The sequence below is a fragment of the Mytilus edulis genome, chromosome 9, assembly GCF_963676685.1.
Source record: "Mytilus edulis chromosome 9, xbMytEdul2.2, whole genome shotgun sequence".
Lineage (NCBI taxonomy): Eukaryota > Metazoa > Mollusca > Bivalvia > Mytilida > Mytilidae > Mytilus > Mytilus edulis.
In genome coordinates, this window is record NC_092352.1 from 19,572,163 (window position 1) to 19,592,138 (window position 19,976).

A 19,976-nucleotide genomic window follows, 5' to 3' on the forward strand; every position below is an offset into this window, starting at 1 on the left:
TTCAAATTGCAAAAATATGCTTATATTCATTTTCTATTTCAGACCCTTAGACTTTCCAACTCAGCAAAGAAGTCTTCAACATCAGGAGAAATAGTCAATCTGCTGTCTGTTGATGCTGGTAGAATTTCTACTTGTTTCCATAATATAAATTTCCTCTGGACTATACCGTTTATGTTCTGTGCCACGTTGTTCTTACTTTGGCAGACACTTGGCGTATCGGCATTCATTGGACTTGGAATCGTAGTTGTTCTCATTCCATTCAACTCGTATTTGGTGAAAAAAGGAAAAGATTTGCATGTAAGTTAAATAGTTTTTAACTTTTTTCTTTTATTCTTAATCAACAATGTATTTTTATCCCATTATATAAGTTCAAGTTAAATAAATTTCCAATAAGGTGCTAATTCAATTTGGAAAAATTACAAAGACAAATTAAAATTGTAATATCTGAATGATTAAATTAATAATTTAGAATTGTATTAAATCTTTTTCAGTTAGAGGTTATGGATTTGAAAGACAACAGAGTTAAAATGATGAATGAAGTTTTGAATGGTATTAAGGTGAGTTTTTTTCATTTCGGCATGCATTTGACTTACGTTATGGAAATACAATATAAGATATATGATGTTTTATATTATAAAAAAATAAAAGGGTTTAAATAAAGCTTGAATCGATTAAAAACAAAATGTTCCTATTAAACTAATCATAGTATAACAAAAGTACGACTGTCTACACTAATCATTGTTGTTAATTGCTCAGATTTTTCTTGTAGGTATTGAAACTTTATGCCTGGGAGGATTCTTTTGAGAAACAAATATCAACGATACGTGACAAAGAAATGGGTGTCATCAGAAACCAAGCACTTGTTGGTACTTGTATGCATTTGGCATGGTGTTTGACGCCATTTTTGGTAAGCTTTCAAGTTAAATTCGAAAGAAAAATGAAAAAATAGTTTAAAAGATAATTAGAAATGTTTGTCAGTTTTTTTAAGATTAGTGTTGAAAGTAATTTCTAATAACAGTATAGCAGATGATCTTTGAATTAATTTGTTTTTCTGCATTTTATTAGGTTTCATTGGGGACATTTGCCATGTATGTTTTGATCGACCCTGAGAATGTGCTGACTGCTGAAAAAGCTTTTGTGGCGATGTCTTTATTTGGAATGCTTAGCTGGAATTTGAATGCATTGCCTCACATCGTAAATCACTACGTCCAGGTAATTATTTTATAATCAATTCACAAAATATTTGAAAATATAGAGTATGAAAATAAAATATTGTTTATCAGATTACAAATCCAACAGATTAACTATAACTATGAAAATCTAATTTTAAAATTGTTATTATACAAAACACTGAGCTTGTTATTTTACTTAAGATAAACATAGCGTGAATAGTTATCAAAGGTACCAGGATTATAATTTAATACGCCAGACGCGCGTTTCGTCTACATAAGACTCATCAGTGACGCTCAGATCAAAACAGTTAAAAAGCCAAACAAATACAAAGTTGAAGAGCATTGAGGACCCAAAATTTCAAAAAGTTGTGCCAAATACGGCTAAGGTAATCTACTCCTGGGCGTAAGAAAATCCTTAGATTTTCGAAAAATTCAAAGTTTTGTAAACAGAAAATTTATAAAAATGACCATATAATTGATATTCATGTCAACACCGAAGTGCTGACTACTGGGCTGGTGATACCCTCGGGGACGAAACGTCCACCAGCAGTGGCATCGACCCAGTGGTGTAAATAGTTATCAAAGGTACCAGGATTATAATTTAATACGCCAGACGCGCGTTTCGTCTACATAAGACTCATCAGTGACGCTCAGATCAAAACAGTTAAAAAGCCAAACAAATACAAAGTTGAAGAGCATTGAGGACCCAAAATTTCAAAAAGTTGTGCCAAATACGGCTAAGGTAATCTACTCCTGGGCGTAAGAAAATCCTTAGATTTTCGAAAAATTCAAAGTTTTGTAAACAGAAAATTTATAAAAATGACCATATAATTGATATTCATGTCAACACCGAAGTGCTGACTACTGGGCTGGTGATACCCTCGGGGACGAAACGTCCACCAGCAGTGGCATCGACCCAGTGGTGTAAATAGTTATCAAAGGTACCAGGATTATAATTTAATACGCCAGACGCGCGTTTCGTCTACATAAGACTCATCAGTGACGCTCAGATCAAAACAGTTAAAAAGCCAAACAAATACAAAGTTGAAGAGCATTGAGGACCCAAAATTTCAAAAAGTTGTGCCAAATACGGCTAAGGTAATCTACTCCTGGGCGTAAGAAAATCCTTAGATTTTCGAAAAATTCAAAGTTTTGTAAACAGAAAATTTATAATCTACTGTAACAAATAAAAATGGTATTTCGTAATTTATGATGACATAGACTATTTCCTTTTGGATGGTACATAAAAAAAAAGTGACTGCACTGTTTTAAGAAGCACGGATGATTAATTAAAAGTTTTGAGAATTCAAAATTACAATTTCTACAAATGCCTTTTAAAAGTTCTAGAGTATACAGTTCTGATATTCCAAAGATTAAGGTACTGAGAATCCTAGAAAATAGAATTTTAAGCATGGAACGTTATCAATTTTAGGCCAATGTTGCTTTGAAAAGAATCCAAACATTTTTGAACAAAGAAGAACTAAATGAAGAAGCTGTGACAAGAAACCATGACAACAGTAAGATCATTATGAAATATGAAATTTTAATTCCCCTGAAATGTATATTGTATGTATGAAAGTAGATTTAAAGATTTAATTTCATTTCCAATTTCAGCAATCGATGCTTCTTTTAACCTACACTATTGAGTTTGACTGTCCCTTTGGTATCTTTCGTCCCTCTTTTAACCTACACCATTGAGTTTGACTGTCCCTTTGGTATCTTTCGTCCCTCTTTTAACCTACACCATTGAGTTTGACTGTCCCTTTGGTATCTTTCGTCCCTCTTTTAACCTACACCATTGAGTTTGACTGTCCCTTTGGTATCTTTCGTCCCTCTTTTAACCTACACCATTGAGTTTGACTGTCCCTTTGGTATCTTTCGTCCCTCTTTTAACCTACACCATTGAGTTTGACTGTCCCTTTGGTATCTTTCGTCCCTCTTTTAACCTACACCATTGAGTTTGACTGTCCCTTTGGTATCTTTCGTCCCTCTTTTAACCTACACCATTGAGTTTGACTGTCCCTTTGGTATCTTTCGTCCCTCTTTTAACCTACACAATTGAGTTTGACTGTCCCTTTGGTATCTTTCGTCCCTCTTTTAACCTACACCATTGAGTTTGACTGTCCCTTTGGTATCTTTCTTCCCTCTTTTAACCTACACCATTGAGTTTGACTGTCCCTTTGGTATCTTTCGTCCCTCTTTTACCCTACACCATTGAGTTTGACTGTCCCTTTGGTATCTTTCGTCCCTCTCTTAACCTACACCATTGAGTTTGACTGTCCCTTTGGTATCTTTCGTCCCTCTTTTACCCTACACCATGTTGAACTTCCAACACATTTTCCGTTTATATCAATGGAATTTTCATCTTGCAAAAACAGATATATTTTGTTGGTGAATTTCAATATATGACAAAATAAATATGATGAATACACTATTATATTGGATTATTTCGATAAAAAACACTTAGTCTTTTACATTAATTAATAAATGTTATATTTTCTTCTGTAGAAAATGCAGTCACAGTTGACAGTGGAACATTTGCATGGAATAAAGAAGATGATTTTATGTTGAAAGAGTAAGTAGTAATTAATAAATCAGTTTGCAAATTAATGAAGGTATTGACATTTGTTGCTTAACAGTATAGTTAATACACGTCATGATCAACTAAACAACTAAAAACAATTTTATTACGATATTTTATTTTTCCGACCACTGTGTTATAAACATCTGATAAAGATACATAAGCCTTGCTTTTCTTACAATACACAGCTTTTATATTTTCACTTTTGTTCCTATTCTTGTACTAGCTAGTTTAGTTCGTACATTATAATGTCAATGTATTTTGATTTTTAGCATCAATGTCCACATACCAGAAGGATCATTTGTTGCTATCGTAGGATCTGTTGGTTCAGGAAAGTCTTCCATGCTGTCAGCTATCTTAGGAGAAATGGAATCTATGTCTGGAAAGGTCAATCTGAAGGTTAGTTACATTTAAATATCTATTTCAAAGTCTGTCAACTTTTAAAATTCATCTGATAAGATTTGTTCTAGAGTCACTTTTGTTTTCTTTCTCAAAGATTGTATATTAATTCTTCGTTCTTGTAATATTTACCTTGATGTATTATTACACTTATATTCTTATTATAGGGTTCAGTGGCCTATGTTTCTCAACAAGCCTGGATTAGAAATGCATCACTACAGAATAATATTTTGTTTGGAAAAGGCATGGATAAAAATGAATACAACGATATCATCAATGCAACAGCACTTCGTACTGATTTGGATATGTTGTCTGGTGGTGATCAGACAGAAATAGGTGAAAAGGTTCGTATAAATTCCTTTATATTGTAATTGTTGACATTTAAAAGCTATGAAGAAATTTTCAATGAAACACAAGTGTGTTTCTTATTAAGACTGGTAAAAATATAAATTGCAATGTAAGTAAAAGACAAAACTTTTAAGGACAATGATATATAAAAAAAGAATTAACTATCTTAGATATTGAAATAAGTATTTATCAAATTTCTATATGTATTATATCTATATTATATAATTTGGGTTTTTTTCTATTCTTTAGGGCATTAATTTAAGTGGTGGACAAAAACAGAGAGTAAGTTTAGCCCGGGCATTGTATCAGGATGCAGATATTTATCTACTTGATGATCCCCTTAGTGCTGTAGATGCTCACGTTGGCAAACATATATTTGATGAAGTACTTGACAAGAAAGGAAAACTGGGAAAGAAGGTACTTTGACATTAACTTTAATAAAATTATACAATTGCTGGAAAATGTTTATCATCGAATGTGCTGTATAATTTTGTTTGGTTGTTTGTTTTGAACTGTGAACCTTGTCGCTTAAGCTTTCCTTTATTTTCCGATAAAGATAAATAACGATTAGAACCGAGATGTCTTTAGTGTTGTAAAAATATCAAAGTTTCCATAGACCTTAGACAAATAACATCAAAGCTATAGGGAAATAGTGTATTGACATCAAGCGAAGTCTTAAAATTAGTATTGGTTTAATTTACTTTTGTTTCGATTTTCAGACACGAATTTTGGTAACAAATGGTGTTAGTTTTTTACCCAACACAGACATGATAATCACAATGGTAGATGGTAAAATCGGAGAAATGGGAACCTTTAAAGAATTAATTGACCATAAAGGAGCATTTGCCGAATTTCTTGACAATTATCTGATTAACAAAGGAAGTGACAAGGAAGAAGCACAATCAGAGAGGGACGAGACTTCTGGTGTATCTGAAACAAAAGATGAAAATTCCAACATTGTGAAAACAAAAGATGACATTAAAGAAACAGATAATAAAACCGTTGATAAAATAATTGATGATGAATCAAATGAATCAGGAAAGGTAATAAAATTTTAAATATTTGGTTTTATTGTGATGTGAATGCATACAAGGAATCATTAACATATACATATTGGTTGTATTGAAAATGCACACATTCCAAAATGATAGTATGAATATAATCGTATATCAATAAATTACTTATTTGCTGTAAATGATCTTTCATAACTTCTTAACAAAGTGTTGTCCTTTTTTTTTTTTTTTTTTTTTTTTAATAATTATTCAGTTTATTGCACTATTGGTTGTTAACAAATACCCTAAAAGGTACAACTATCCCAGATAGGTTTATCCCTGTGTGTGAATTATCAAATGAACCAGGGGATTCACAAGATAAACTTATTATAAGTGGTTAATATATTATTACAATCTATATAGTTTACAAAAACTGCATAGCAATAAAATCCGGAAAACATACGTTCTCTCTGTTTACGTTTTTCTACTTATTTTAATTGTATGTCACGTGGTATAGATGTTTATTATGTATCTTGAACACGTGCGTTTTCTTCATTCTTGTATGTTGGAATATTCTTAATTAATTTGGTAAGTTTTAAATTTAATGAAATAACTGTTTTGTATTCTTTAACGATTACTTGAATGCGCTACAGAATACTGAGAAACTTGATGCATTAGCCTATTATGAGTATCAAACATTGATGACATTCTGATGGTATAAAGTTAACATGGTCAAAACATGGACATGATGGATAAAGAATGAGACTTTTTTTTATACTTTGTATAAAGTATTGACAATCGTTTCGTGTAAACAGAGAAACAGTATACATAAAACATAAATGAAAAACATAATATTGCTCTGCGAGTACATGGAGTATAATGTCTTAACTTTCACATAAACAGACACACACACATGTGCCTACACACAAACTTGGTCACAAAACTAGCACACACACACACACTCTCTGTCACACAACTACTCAATCATAAGTACTTGTACGCCTCAGCTATTGAATTACATTGTTGTGAATTATATATATTTAAATGTTTCTTTCAAAAATTTACTACATTTTCTTTCTAAGAGTATACTATTTTCATACCATTCTAAGAATTCTAATTTAAAAACCCTGTATACATCTATGTACTTGTGTTTTAACTCTGATGCATAATTGCTTTTGTAAACAGCAAATAAAACAATTGTTAACAACACATTAATATCAAAATATGAACTGTCATGAATTTTGTATCCAAGTATTAAATTTTGCATTGATAAAATATGTGTACCTATTTTTATTTTATCTAGTAATGACCCAACTTTAATCCAAAATTCTTGTAAAAATTCACACTCTTTGAAAAAATGATTATAATTGTCTACTTGGTGACATATATGACATTGATTATCCTTCATTATTTTCCATTGATAAAGCAGTTGCTTACATGGCAATATATAATTGATCAATTTCCACCTAAACATTTTTAGTTTGTTATCAATTAACTGGTGAAATGTAAAGTTTAATATATCATGTAATTGATTTGAGGAATTTAGATTGAATTTTTTTTTCCATTTTATGAAACCAATAGGTGTGTCACTCTCTATACCTTTGATATAATTATATATATCTTTAGGTTTTAATTTTTTAATGCAAATTGATTTGGCTTTGTTTTTTGTTTCTAAGTAAAGATTTCTATCTATTTGAACTTTAGTTGAAATTGATTGATTTGATTTTAACATGAGTTTCCATTCCTTTTTAATTGCAGATTTCAGTTTAGAAAGTTCTGCTATCCAGTTTGATTTTTCATTCAATTTATTTAAGATTACTTTTTGGGAGATATTTCCTTGTTTATCTATGATATCATTAATAAAAAGAATGTCACTTTCTATCCAGTTTGGAAAAACAAGACTTTTACCATCTAATTTAATTGATTGATTACCCCAAATAAATTGCTGTCTTATACATTTGAAATTTAACCCCTTGCTTATCTTTGAACTATTATGTACTTTATACCAACTTTTTAAAATTTCAAAATAAAATTCTGGCATAATTTTTTTTAAATTTGGTATGTCATATATATTTTCAGGGTTCATGTTAAATAGAGCAAAGTTTGCTCCAAATTTGTTAAAGTAATATAAGGGTATAACCTTCCAATTTGAAAATTCTTCTGTTGTTAACCTTTTAACCCAAGATATATAGATTGATGTTATATAACTATCTATATCAATCATTTTTAAACCTCCATCCTGATAATCATTACATAGGGTAGATCTCTTGATTTTCTCATTTTTGTTTTGCCATATATAGTTAAATATTAATTTTTTAAATTGTGTTAGAAAGTCTCTCGATAAATTAGTTACTGATGCTAAAAAGGTTACGTTTGGTATAATTAATGTTTTTATTACTGTTATTCGTCCAATCATTGTAAGCTTTCTTTTCTTCCAATTTGAAATTGCTTTTTCTGACTTCCTCAAAATATTTTCTGTGTTTAATTTATGGCATTCAATTTTATTAGTTCCAAAATATACACCTAAACTTTTAATGGGGCTTTTATTCCAACTAATGTTTTCATATTTATCTTTAGAATGTTTTAATTTACCTAGCCATATTCCTTCAGTTTTTGACTTATTAAGTTTTAGACCAGAAAGAGTTCCAAATTCTTCAATTAAATTTAATGCCAGGCTTATTTCTTGTTTTGATTTAAGAAAGAGAGTAGTATCATCTGCAAGTTGTGATATTTTAAGACTATGTGTTTTAGAATCAAGTTTGATTTGAAATCCTTTAATACCTGTATCTTGTCTTATTCTACATGCCAGAATCTCTACAGCTATAACAAAAATTATCGAACTCAAGGGACACCCTTGTCTAATACCACGAAAAATGCTATAGGTTTCAGAAATCCACCCATTATTTAGCATACAACCTTTGACACCATTATATAAAGTTTTAACCCATTTAATAAACGACTGCGGGAGACCAAATTTTAAAAGAGCTTCATACATAAATGACCATTCTAACGAGTCAAAAGCTTTTGAAAAATCTATAAATAACAAAGCACCATCTATATTAAAAGTTTCAGAGTAGTCTATGATATCTTGAATCTGTCGGATATTAAAACCAATGTACCTATTTTTTACATATCCATTCTGATCACTATTTATTATTTTTGATAAAACAGGTTTTAACCGTTGGGCTAAAGTATAGGCTATTAATTTGGTGTCTACATTTAGTAAAGTTATAGGTCTATAATTGTCTAGGGATAGCGGGTCATTTTTTTTGTACAATAAAGATACTATTCCTATTTTTTGTAATGTTGTTAATTCTTCTTTCTCGTAACACCTATTGAAAACTTCTACAGCTAGTTTTTTTATATTATCCCAGAATGTGCGATAGAATTCAACACTTAGACCATCTATACCTGGTGATTTGTTTAGTTTCATATTAAAAATGGCTTCTGTGCATTCTTCTATTGAGATGCTGCCGCCTAGAGAGCTTTTCTCGTCATCACTTAATTTATGATCTATCTTTGTTTCTTCAACATATTGCTTAATATTATTAACATCTGGATTTGTACTTTTATATAAATTTTCATAGTAACATTTTTCTAAATTTAAAATTTCTGATGGTTCTGTTATAATTTTGTCTTGCTTATCTTTCAATGCCGAAATATTTTTTTTTGTTTGTCTTGATTTTTCTAAACCTAAAAAGAATTTTGTGTTTTTTTCCCCTTCTTCTAACCATTTGACTCGAGATCTTACTTGTGCACCTTTAACTTCATCTTTATAAAGATTTTCTAGATTTTTTTCAATTTTTTCTATTTCATCTTTAGTTTCTTTTGAAGGATTAATTTTATTATTTAATCTTTGTAAGTTCATTTCTAATTCTTTTATTTTATTTTTCTTTTTAGATGACTTGTATTTACAATACATAACAGTTATGTCCCTTACTTCAGATTTGAAGATATCCCATATATCTCTTGAATCTCTGGTAAGTGCCTTTTCTTTATATTTTAGAATAAGATTGTTTATATGGTTTTTATAATTATCATCTATTAAAATACTATTATTTATTTTAAAGAAACCTCTTCCTCTGCCATGGTGATTTTGTCTTATTTTTAACGAAATGGCTTGGTGATCAGTGTATGATATCATAGCAGGTCTTATATCAGAATTGATTACATGTGGCCTTATATCTGGACTGATCAAAAAGAAATCTATTCTGCTTGTTATATTGGTATTGTTTTTCCTTCTCCATGTAAATTGAATTTTGTTTGGATTTATTTCCCTCCATATATCTATTAATTTGTGTTTTTTAATGAGCTGTTTAAGGCTATTTACTGGTTTATAGTATTTATGAGAGCTATTTGATTTCTTATCTATTTTTAATAGGGTTTCATTCATGTCCCCTCCTAAAATTAAAATACCTAATCGATTATTTTCTATGATGTTATTTACCTTTTTGAAAAATTTATTTCTGTTAGTATGAATGTTTGGGGCATATACATTTATTAAGGTAAAAATGTTATCGTTAACTTCAATGTTGAGCAAAATAATTCTGCCATCATTATCTTTAACTTCATTTATTAGTTTATAATTTAAACTGTCTTTAATCATTATTGAAACGCCTCTTGATTGGGAACTTCCATAGCTATGAAAAAATTTACCTTTTACTTCACTATTAATAATATGTTCATTTTTCTCTATTAGATGGGATTCTTGTATAAATAATATATTACATTTTTGATGTTTATTCCATAAATATAATCTCTCTCTTTTCTCTTTCTGTCCTAAACCTTGACAGTTTAAGGATATAAGATGTATATTGTCACTCATTGTTTTTACCTAAGGAATATTCAATTTTATACATTAAATATAGCTGTACAATTCTGGTTCTCATAATTAGTGTAATAACCCACTTAATAGTACATGTTAATGAGACTATTATTAGAACAACATGTCTTATTACATTATTTACATGTTTGTAAATACACAAGGTTAAATGCACGGTTAACTTCTTTTTTTCAAAGACACAATATAGTAATAAAAATATCATTATAAAAAAATATATTTGCAAGAAATTACTATTATAACAGTATAACATAACATAAATAACGGGTTTGATTATGTTAACCCTTTTCGAGCTAAATTTTGTTTGTTTACATATCAATACTATGTATCTCATACACGAATAACAAAGCTTAATTGTATTTAAATATACAAATGTATCATTCAAATCACTGTTCACTTTTCCAATAATCAGGAAAGATTCTATCATGATTCTCTTTGATCTCTGAATTGTTTTATCGAGTAATCTATTTTTAGATACGGTGAAAACCCAGAAATTTAGGGGTTTTTGGAATCGGGTCAGCATGCATATGAATATAACTGTAGTTATACTGTTTTTAGTTAGGTATGTCACATGTATGACGATAATGTAAATTAAAAAGAGAAAGTATTTTTGAACAATTAAAAATAGTTGCAGATACATGTTTACATTAATGATTACATTGATTGACCTACTTAAATAGTTGTTTATTGATGTGAGTGTTTGATATAAGCTATTTTGTAAAAGAACAAACACATAACTTTTATTTACATATGTTTCAATTCTTTTCAGGTATTTTAGAGTGGTAGTTACCATGGATGTGGATGTAGCTTGTACAAAAAATATGTGAACTATATAGGAGGAACTAATTTTCAGTTTTTGGATACCTAAAGCAATAGTGGTGTTTTTAATATGCCAATCGTTGAAATTGATACTATCTGTATCCTGGTGAACTAAGTGAGATAATGTATATGGCAGATCTTGAGCAGTTTTAAAGTTATTCCTAGTACATGTATGTGAGGAATTGACACATTTATTAACATGGATTTTATATTTCAAAGAAGTGATTTCATCAACTAAGTGATATGGAACGCAGCTAAAGTTAGTCAATTTACCAATCAAACTGACACCATTCAGATTGGGATTTACAGGTGTTTTGAATTGATTCATGGTTAATAAAAAGATGATAATAACTTTCAATGAATCAACTATTTGATCATATTCATTTGTTTTCATGATATTCATATAAATAAAATATTTCATATCAACATTTAATATATTTTTCTTTACAGAGTGTATACAATCTAATATTGTATCACACAATGAATTATTTTTTTCACATTTTTCAGATAAGATAAAAATATTACTAACATATATACACAAGCACAAAAACTGTGCATTGAAAATCACACTACTGTACATTAAAGTTAACTAGGACACTGGTTAGGGATTTGTCTTCTGTTTTGTCGGCTCGACTACTCTTTTGTGTAATTCATCAGTCGGCGTTGTTGCTTGCCTTTTCCCCTTTGATTGGCTTGGAGTTTTCGGATCTTTAAAGTTCATATAGTGATCCAAGGGTCCAGAAGCTGACTTGGGAAGATTTTGTTTGTTTGATTTATTTTTGTTTGATTTTTTTCCATTTGTCTTTTTGTCTTTTTTGTTTGTCTGCTCACTGATCGCAGTAATTCGTTCAGGTTCTTTGTGGACTACCAATTGTTGGTCATCATCTTCGCTGTCATCATTTGAATCATCACTACTTTCACTTGTGGGTTGCTTATCTTTAGTTTCATCTTTAGCGTTATCAATGTTAGCAGCTTCAGGTACACTATCAGTAACAATCGAATCAGCATTCTGATCTTGATCTGCTGTTGGATCGTCCATCGGTTGTTGACATTCTTTGGCTTTATGACCTGATTTGCCACAGGAGTTACATACCCAGTCATTGTCACAGGTCTCCTGTTTGTGTCCCGTCTGTAAACACTTGTTACATTTAGCATAAGGATTTACTACAATTTGGTCTTTGTGGATGAGTAGCGCTTTGTATTTTCCTATACTAATGAATCTAGGTAGCTGTATACCAGGTACTGGACTTACCATAAATAATCGGTCTCCAGTTTGACAGTTGGTAAGAAATCCGTTGATACGTAGTCTTTCACGATTGAAGTTGTGAATTATGAGATTATGTTTGGTCTCAAGATATCTACCAATTTGGTTGTCGTCTGCAGATAAGGGTACATTTTTTATCCGGATGCGTAAGTAGTTGATGTGTTCTTTAACTACAAATTTTGGGTTTCTATCATGTACATGGATGTGTTTTTTCCTGATAGTGAGACCATTAGCTATCAAATGTTCCCTATCTGACTCACTATCAAGATAAATCCGCCACATTCCATTAACCCTTTGAAGACCTTTCAAATGGCTTTCTTCAACTACATGGCCAATATCACTGTACAACTCTGCATGATTTAAAAAGTCTACAGGTTTTGGTTTTATAGTACCGAAGAGATCAGTCTCTAATATAAATACAGGTTTGGCTGCAGAAAACCCAAAGTCACTGTTTTGAGCTTTACTTTTATCATTTTCAGCTTTTGTGGCATCCGCATATGACGCCATTTTTGTTGTTGTTTGGTCACTTGCCGAGTTTTCATTAAAGGACTCTTCGTTACTCATTTTTACCATTACTTCAAGATAAATACTTTTAGGTAGATTATTTATCAAATACTTGTCGCAATAAATACGTTGATAAGACAGTTCTTCTATGAAATCAGTTTACTTTTTCGGGAGCTCTGAAAAGTCCGTGGACATTTAACAAGGCCCCTTATGATATCTTTTTGTTATCTTATCCCTCCATCTTTTATCTAGAAAATGCCAGTTAATTTGTTTTGTTTCCGGTTGGAAATAAGTTTTGTATTCAATCAATTTGATATCCATAAACTAACGAAAGCAAATATATATAATATTTTAACGACTTTCAGGCTAGAAGTGCAGTGATGTCGTTCTACATGAGTGCCATTGGTGTTCCACTTAGTGTTTTTATCGTTATATTCAATATAGCATTTGAAATACTAAGTCGGTCCTCTGATGTGTGGATTAGCCAATGGACGAGTGACAACACAACTCACATCAATGGGACGGTTGATACAACACAGAGAAATATGCGTCTTGGTGTCTATGCTGGAATCGGAGCATTACAAGGTAATAATAGTTTCATTTATTTTTTCAAAACCTATACTCCTTTTTTCGGAGCTCTTTTTCAGAATTCCTTATTCTGGATAAATATTTTTTGAATATTAATGTTTTAATTGGTTAGTTGTAAAATAATTAACATTAAATTCGGCTTTAATATAGATAAGTGACTTTTTCTTTAGGTTTTGTTTTACTACTAGTTGGATATGGTGTCAGTACTGCAAGAATGAATGCATCAAGAAAACTTCATAAAAATCTTCTAAGAAACATTCTACGTTCACCAATGACCTTTTTCGACACAACACCAGTAGGCAGAATAGTGAATCGCTTTTCCAATGACGTTGCCAGAATAGATAACGAAATCATCTACCAATTCAAAGACTGTATTATCAGCGCTGCTGTAGTCATCTGTAATTCCGTGATAATATGTTTTGGAACACCACAGTTTCTCTGCGTTCTTTTGCCAATAACAATCCTTTACTTCATACTTCAGGTAAATTATCATTCACTACTATTTTTAATCCTTGAGAGATGTTGCTTTAAATATTTCAAACGTTTTGGTAGGGTCAAATTTTAAGGTTTTTCAATTCAGCATTTTGGTCTTCCATTTAAATTTTCACTGCAAAAGGAGCCAGTGGAATTCAATTCATATATAGATAGAAGAAGATGTGGTATGAGTGACAATGACACAACTCTCCATGCAAGTCACAATTCATAAAAGTAAACAATTATAGGTGAAATTAGGGCCTTTATCACAATGCGAACAGCAAAATATCAAGGGCACAAAAAATGACTGGTGTAAAACCTATTAAAACAGGAAAACCAACGATATAATCTATATAAAAAAAATGAGAAACGAGAACCACATATGAACCACACAAACAAACGACAACCAATGAACAATATGTTCCGGACTTAGGACAGGTGAAAACAAATCCAACGGGTTTAAACGTTTTAACACGCGCCAACCATCATCCTAACTTAATGTAGAGATGTAACATTACAATATAAACAGACACACTATAAGATATCCTCCTAACTTGATGTAGAGGTGTAACATTACAATATAAACAGGCACACTATAAGATATCCTCCTAACTTGATGTAGAGATGTAACATTACAATATAAACAGACACACTATAAGATATCCTCCTAACTTGATGTAGAGGTGTAACATTACAATATAAACAGACACACTATAAGATATCCTCCTAACTTGATGTAGAGGTGTAACATTACAATATAAACAGACACACTATAAGATATCATCCTAACTTGATGTAGAGGTGTAACATTACAATATAAACAGACACACTATAAGATATCATCCTAACTTGATGTAGAGGTGTAACAATATAAACAGACACACTATAAGATATCATCCTAACTTGATGTAGAGGTGTAACATTACAATATAAACAGACACACTATAAGATGTCAATTATCATGTTTATTTTGTTCATAATTTTGTAGAGATTCTATACAGTGACTTCAACACAGCTGAGACGTTTTGAGACATCTGCAAATTCTCCTATTTACTCCCAATTTGCTGAAACTATTTCTGGAACATCAACCATCAGAGCTTACAATCAACAAAGAAGATTTATTACTGAATCAGCAGAACGTATTGATGCACATAAAACAGCTCAAAACTCCGCAGGAGTTGTAAGCCGGTAAGGATCTAACAATATTTTTTTTTATATTTCAATTGTGTTTGATACTCTATATTTATATAAAACAAACCAACAATTATAGCTCTGAAGGAAATGGTAAAAGAATAATGCAATTATTAGCTATAATTATATTGACTTCTTGTGACCAGTCACGCGTATAGTATAACATACATATTTCTTGAATATTACTTTAATTTTTACAGATGGCTATCGATTCGACTTCAGTTTATGGGAGCACTTATTTTATTGTTTGTGTGTATATTTGCTGTGCTTGAAAAAGCTACACTGTCTGCAGGAATAGTAGGACTTGTTATTACATATGCTTTAGAGGTAGGTTGTATTTAAGACAGATTCTTATACATCTTTTTAATAGTTTGTTATATACAATTTTTTATGTTAAGTTTAAAGGATAAGTTTTATGCAGTAAATTTCAATAGCTGCATTATCTGAAATTTTAATTTGTAAACGTGTTTTCTCACTCGTATTATGTCCTTGGTGAATTTTGATTTTAAATTTTGACATTCAATAAAGTATTTTCTACCTGATATTAGCTTCTCCAAATCGCAATGGAATACAAGGTGATTTCCAGTGCAAAACATGGATAAAAAGTACAGAAGACTAATCTGTAGCGAAGGGTTTTCGACAATTGATAAAACATTGTTAAAAAGAGCCGTATAATACCAAAGGAACATTTAAAACTAAATACGATCAAATGCATAATATCAATAATTATCTTTTTTCTGATGTCTTTAAAATATATAATTTTGTTTCAGATAACCGGATGTTTGCAATGGGTTGTACGAGTAATATCTGATTTAGAAAATAACACAGTATCGATCGAAAAGATCCAGGAATATACAGAAACTCCAACTGAGGTATATATTTTAACCTTCGTAGATCTAATTTTTTTGTGTTTTACATTGTTTTTTTAAATTAATTAGATAAACTATAAATTAGAAATCAAAAATTAATATTCATGAAATAGATACTAGTAAGCTAGTATTCTCAAAGTTGTTTTTTTACAATTTAATTCGTGTCATTTGGTGGCTTGCACTTAAGAATTCCTTCAAATGAAGAAACAAATTAATTAGTTATTTTACAATAATTATAGGCTGCATGGGAAATTCCAGAAAAGCAACCTAGTTCAAGCTGGCCAGAGATAGGATGCATAGAATTCCAAGATTATGGCGTAAGATATAGGGAAGGCCTAGACTTGGTGCTGAAGGGAATCACATGTAAAATACAACCAAATGAAAAGGTAATTTGTCCCTATTTACTTTAATTTTTGGTTTGCATATGGTTGAATTGGGACTTTGAAAATACATCAATGAGACAGCTGCCGGAAAAAAAAACTTTAAAAAAAAACATATATTTAATTCGCCTTAACGTAATGCCTTTACAAATATACAGGTGTCCATCAATATGTATCTAGTCAATAACTAAATGATTTTGTTTTATGATGGAGATTCTTTTCATAATTTATATACAATATTATACCAGAAAATTCACAAATATTATATGATGCTTATGTATTTCTATCTTTTTATAGATTGGTATAGTTGGCAGAACTGGTGCCGGGAAGTCATCTTTAACCATGGCTTTGTTTAGAATCCTTGAAAAAGCTAAAGGGAGGATAATCATTGATGGAATTGATATATCAACTATCGGTCTTCATGATTTGAGATCTAAAATTACTATTATACCACAGGTACATATTCAAACCTTCTTTGGTACAACTTGGTTCAGTAAAATAAAGTTGTTGACAGTAAATAGATTCAAATGAATGTAGAATGTTAGAAAACGCGGCTTAAAAGATCCTTCCACCTTTTAAAGAAGAAAAAATGAGTTACAGTTACTATACAAACTATAAATGTTTACAGTTGTATTAACCTGTTAATGTTGTATGCAATAATATTTTTCATTCAAATAAAATATAATTTTCTTGTAGGATCCTGTCTTGTTTTCCGGGACCATGAGAATGAATTTAGATCCATTTGAGGAGTACAGTAACAAAGAGATATGGAAGGCTTTAGAACATGCTCATCTAAAGAAATTTGTTGGTGGTTTGGACGAAGGATTAGACTTCAAGTGTTCTGAAGGAGGAGAAAATTTTAGGTAATTATTCAAACGCAATACAATAACGTTCTGTTTGAATATGTATTTTGAATAAATGGTACATCACATATTCAAAGACATTATAAAAGGTTAAAATCATAATTGAATGCGATATTTACAGTAGGGTTAAATGAAAGATAGAAAAGTCAAATAGATTATGAACGTTTTAATGACTAACTGATTAGTTGTTCATTAACAGTATCATATGCTCTAACGAAACATGAAAACCATATAAAAAAACAATATGAAATAACTTCTTTCTAATTCAATTATTTAAAAAAAAAAATAAGATCGTGAAACTAAATTCGAATTTGTTTTCAGTGTTGGACAAAGGCAGCTTATGTGCCTTGCCAGAGCGCTGTTGAGGAAGACTAAAATATTGGTGTTAGACGAGGCTACAGCAGCTGTAGATTTAGAAACAGACGATTTAATACAGAATACTATTAGAACAGAGTTTTCAGATTGTACAATCCTTACAATAGCACACAGACTCAACACAATCATGGACTACACAAGGTAAACATTGATAATTGATGAGCACAATACGTGTTAACACATTGTAATTATTCATGTAACTCGATGCATCAAACAAAGGAAACATTATCGTTGTTACTGAAAACTACGCAAATTTGATTTAATAAACCAGATTGCTCGATTAATATACAGTAGCAAACATTGAATGCATATTAAGAATGAGAACGAATTAGCAATTAAATTATAGATTTTTTTCTGCATGAAAGATTGACTGGTGTCAATATTTGGACGGTTATTTAAAAACAACTAGGGAAATAGATAGTACCCTGGTACACTGATGTCCCATAATGACCATTAGACATTTAGCATGCAGTAAGCGGGAAACCCATCTTGTTCGAGACATTTTCCACTGGACGTGGCTACATGTTTATATATTCCACACAGTCAAACGATATCTTATTACATGGAGCCTATCATTGTTGACTTTACGATTTAGGTTTTGCTGATTTAGTCTCTTGCAGTATATTAAATACACGGCCGTACGGTGACCTATAGTTGTTAATGTCTGTGTCATTTTGGTCTCTTGTGGATAGTTGTCTCATTGGCAATCATACCACATCTTCTTTTTTATAGTAATTTAGACTACTAGTATGATGGATAGTTGTCTCAAAAGCAAACATACCACATCTCGTTATTTGTTTATGAAGGACCGGAATAATCTGCCAAGGATACATGAGGTGTATTATTCAATTAATTGTTGAAAAAAATGGCAAAGTTTTAAAGGGGTCATTATTGAATCTGAAGTTTCGAGAAATATAAGTCACATGAGAAATGATATCTTTATAATCATAACAACCAAATATTAAATCATATTTTCCCTTTCAGAATAATGGTCCTTGATGCTGGAAATATAAGTGAATTTGACACACCCTCAAACATGTTAGATAACTGTGAAAGTATGTTTTATGGAATGGCTAAAGATGCAGGATTGGTTAAAAGCAACGAATAAAGATACATATCAATTAAAACATACTTTGTTACTTGACTAAAGAGAACATATTTTGGTGGAGATAATCATGAACAGAGTATTTCACTTGAGAGAGAAATGGACCATCTGACCACGTATCTGTTTCCGACCAAGCCAAGGAAAGGAGAACAGTAATTAAATAAGGAAACATTCCTGTATGCTAACGCTTTTTCTTGCCATTATTGCAATAGATGAAGCGTTCCATAAGGAGAATTAAAATTATTCACACATATCAATCATCGATTTCATAATCATTGATTCTAATAATAATTATTTCATTTATATCGTACAGTTTCATTTTGAATATGTCCATGAGATCTTTTCTATTTAGAATTTGGAGTTCAATTATTATCTAGTGCAATATAGATTATCCTTTTTTTATTTCAATGTATAACTTATATTTCATTTCTTTTGCAATATTTCTTTTTTTAACATTTGTTATTTTTATTTGTTATACTTTATCTCAATATTTCTAGCTGGCATTTTATCGGGTACCTACCTTATTGTTATTTTCATTATTGAATCTGTTTTTATGAATTTTTACATTTTGAAATAAGTTTGTTTTAATAAATATGTGACGATAGATGGCTTGTTTTAATTTTGTTGAATTGTGTTTGCCTCTAATTATCAAACTGTTCACTTGCCCTTTTCAAAAGGTAGCAATAGTAAAATGGTATGGCATCTTAGATCATTCACTTCCCAAATTTAGGAGATGAATCGGTGTAGAGAGAGAGAGAGTAACATTAACAGTCTCCATAATTTTACAATTTTGGAGAAGTATGTTCCGAATAGCTATCGACAAAGTCATAATGGCACCCGAAACCTTTTTGTAGCTTGGAGCAGATTTTTTTTGTAGTTTGGAGCAGATTTTATTATATTGATTGTGTTTCCTTGAAGATATCGATGAGAAACAATGTGAACAATGAACATTCAACATACGCAGATGATGCAGGTATATTGCTTCATAGTAAAGTAAGGATTGACTATTTGAAAAAAAATATATAGAAATGTGTCTCAAGTACCTTTTAATGTCTGCAAGCACTAGTATAATTTAGATTCTATTGTTTCAGCAGTGTGACATTTATCGTCTGAGACTACGATGACGTTATAGTAGTCTTAGCTAGAATATTTTGCCAAAACATTCACAATATATATAAGAAGATGTGATATGAGTTCCAATGATACAACTTG

At 30.7% G+C, this 19,976-nt stretch overlaps 1 protein-coding gene across 1 annotated transcript in view; it reads left to right on the plus strand.

Annotated features, from left to right (window-relative positions):
* Positions 1-19,272, plus strand: part of LOC139489853 (multidrug resistance-associated protein 1-like) — a 30,107-nt gene extending 10,835 nt beyond the window's left edge. Inside the window, exons 9-28 of the mRNA XM_071276700.1 lie at positions 43-297; positions 492-557; positions 770-907; positions 1,066-1,212; positions 2,605-2,689; positions 3,681-3,747; positions 4,026-4,152; positions 4,320-4,496; positions 4,750-4,917; positions 5,220-5,543; positions 13,285-13,504; positions 13,678-13,988; positions 14,970-15,169; positions 15,373-15,499; positions 15,943-16,044; positions 16,281-16,427; positions 16,719-16,877; positions 17,118-17,284; positions 17,606-17,800; positions 18,644-19,272. Of these exons, the coding sequence (XP_071132801.1) occupies positions 43-297; positions 492-557; positions 770-907; positions 1,066-1,212; positions 2,605-2,689; positions 3,681-3,747; positions 4,026-4,152; positions 4,320-4,496; positions 4,750-4,917; positions 5,220-5,543; positions 13,285-13,504; positions 13,678-13,988; positions 14,970-15,169; positions 15,373-15,499; positions 15,943-16,044; positions 16,281-16,427; positions 16,719-16,877; positions 17,118-17,284; positions 17,606-17,800; positions 18,644-18,767 (3,306 nt within the window). The 3' untranslated portion in view covers positions 18,768-19,272. The remainder of the gene's footprint in view (positions 1-42; positions 298-491; positions 558-769; positions 908-1,065; positions 1,213-2,604; positions 2,690-3,680; positions 3,748-4,025; positions 4,153-4,319; positions 4,497-4,749; positions 4,918-5,219; positions 5,544-13,284; positions 13,505-13,677; positions 13,989-14,969; positions 15,170-15,372; positions 15,500-15,942; positions 16,045-16,280; positions 16,428-16,718; positions 16,878-17,117; positions 17,285-17,605; positions 17,801-18,643) is intronic.
* The last annotated feature ends 704 nt before the right edge of the window (positions 19,273-19,976 follow it).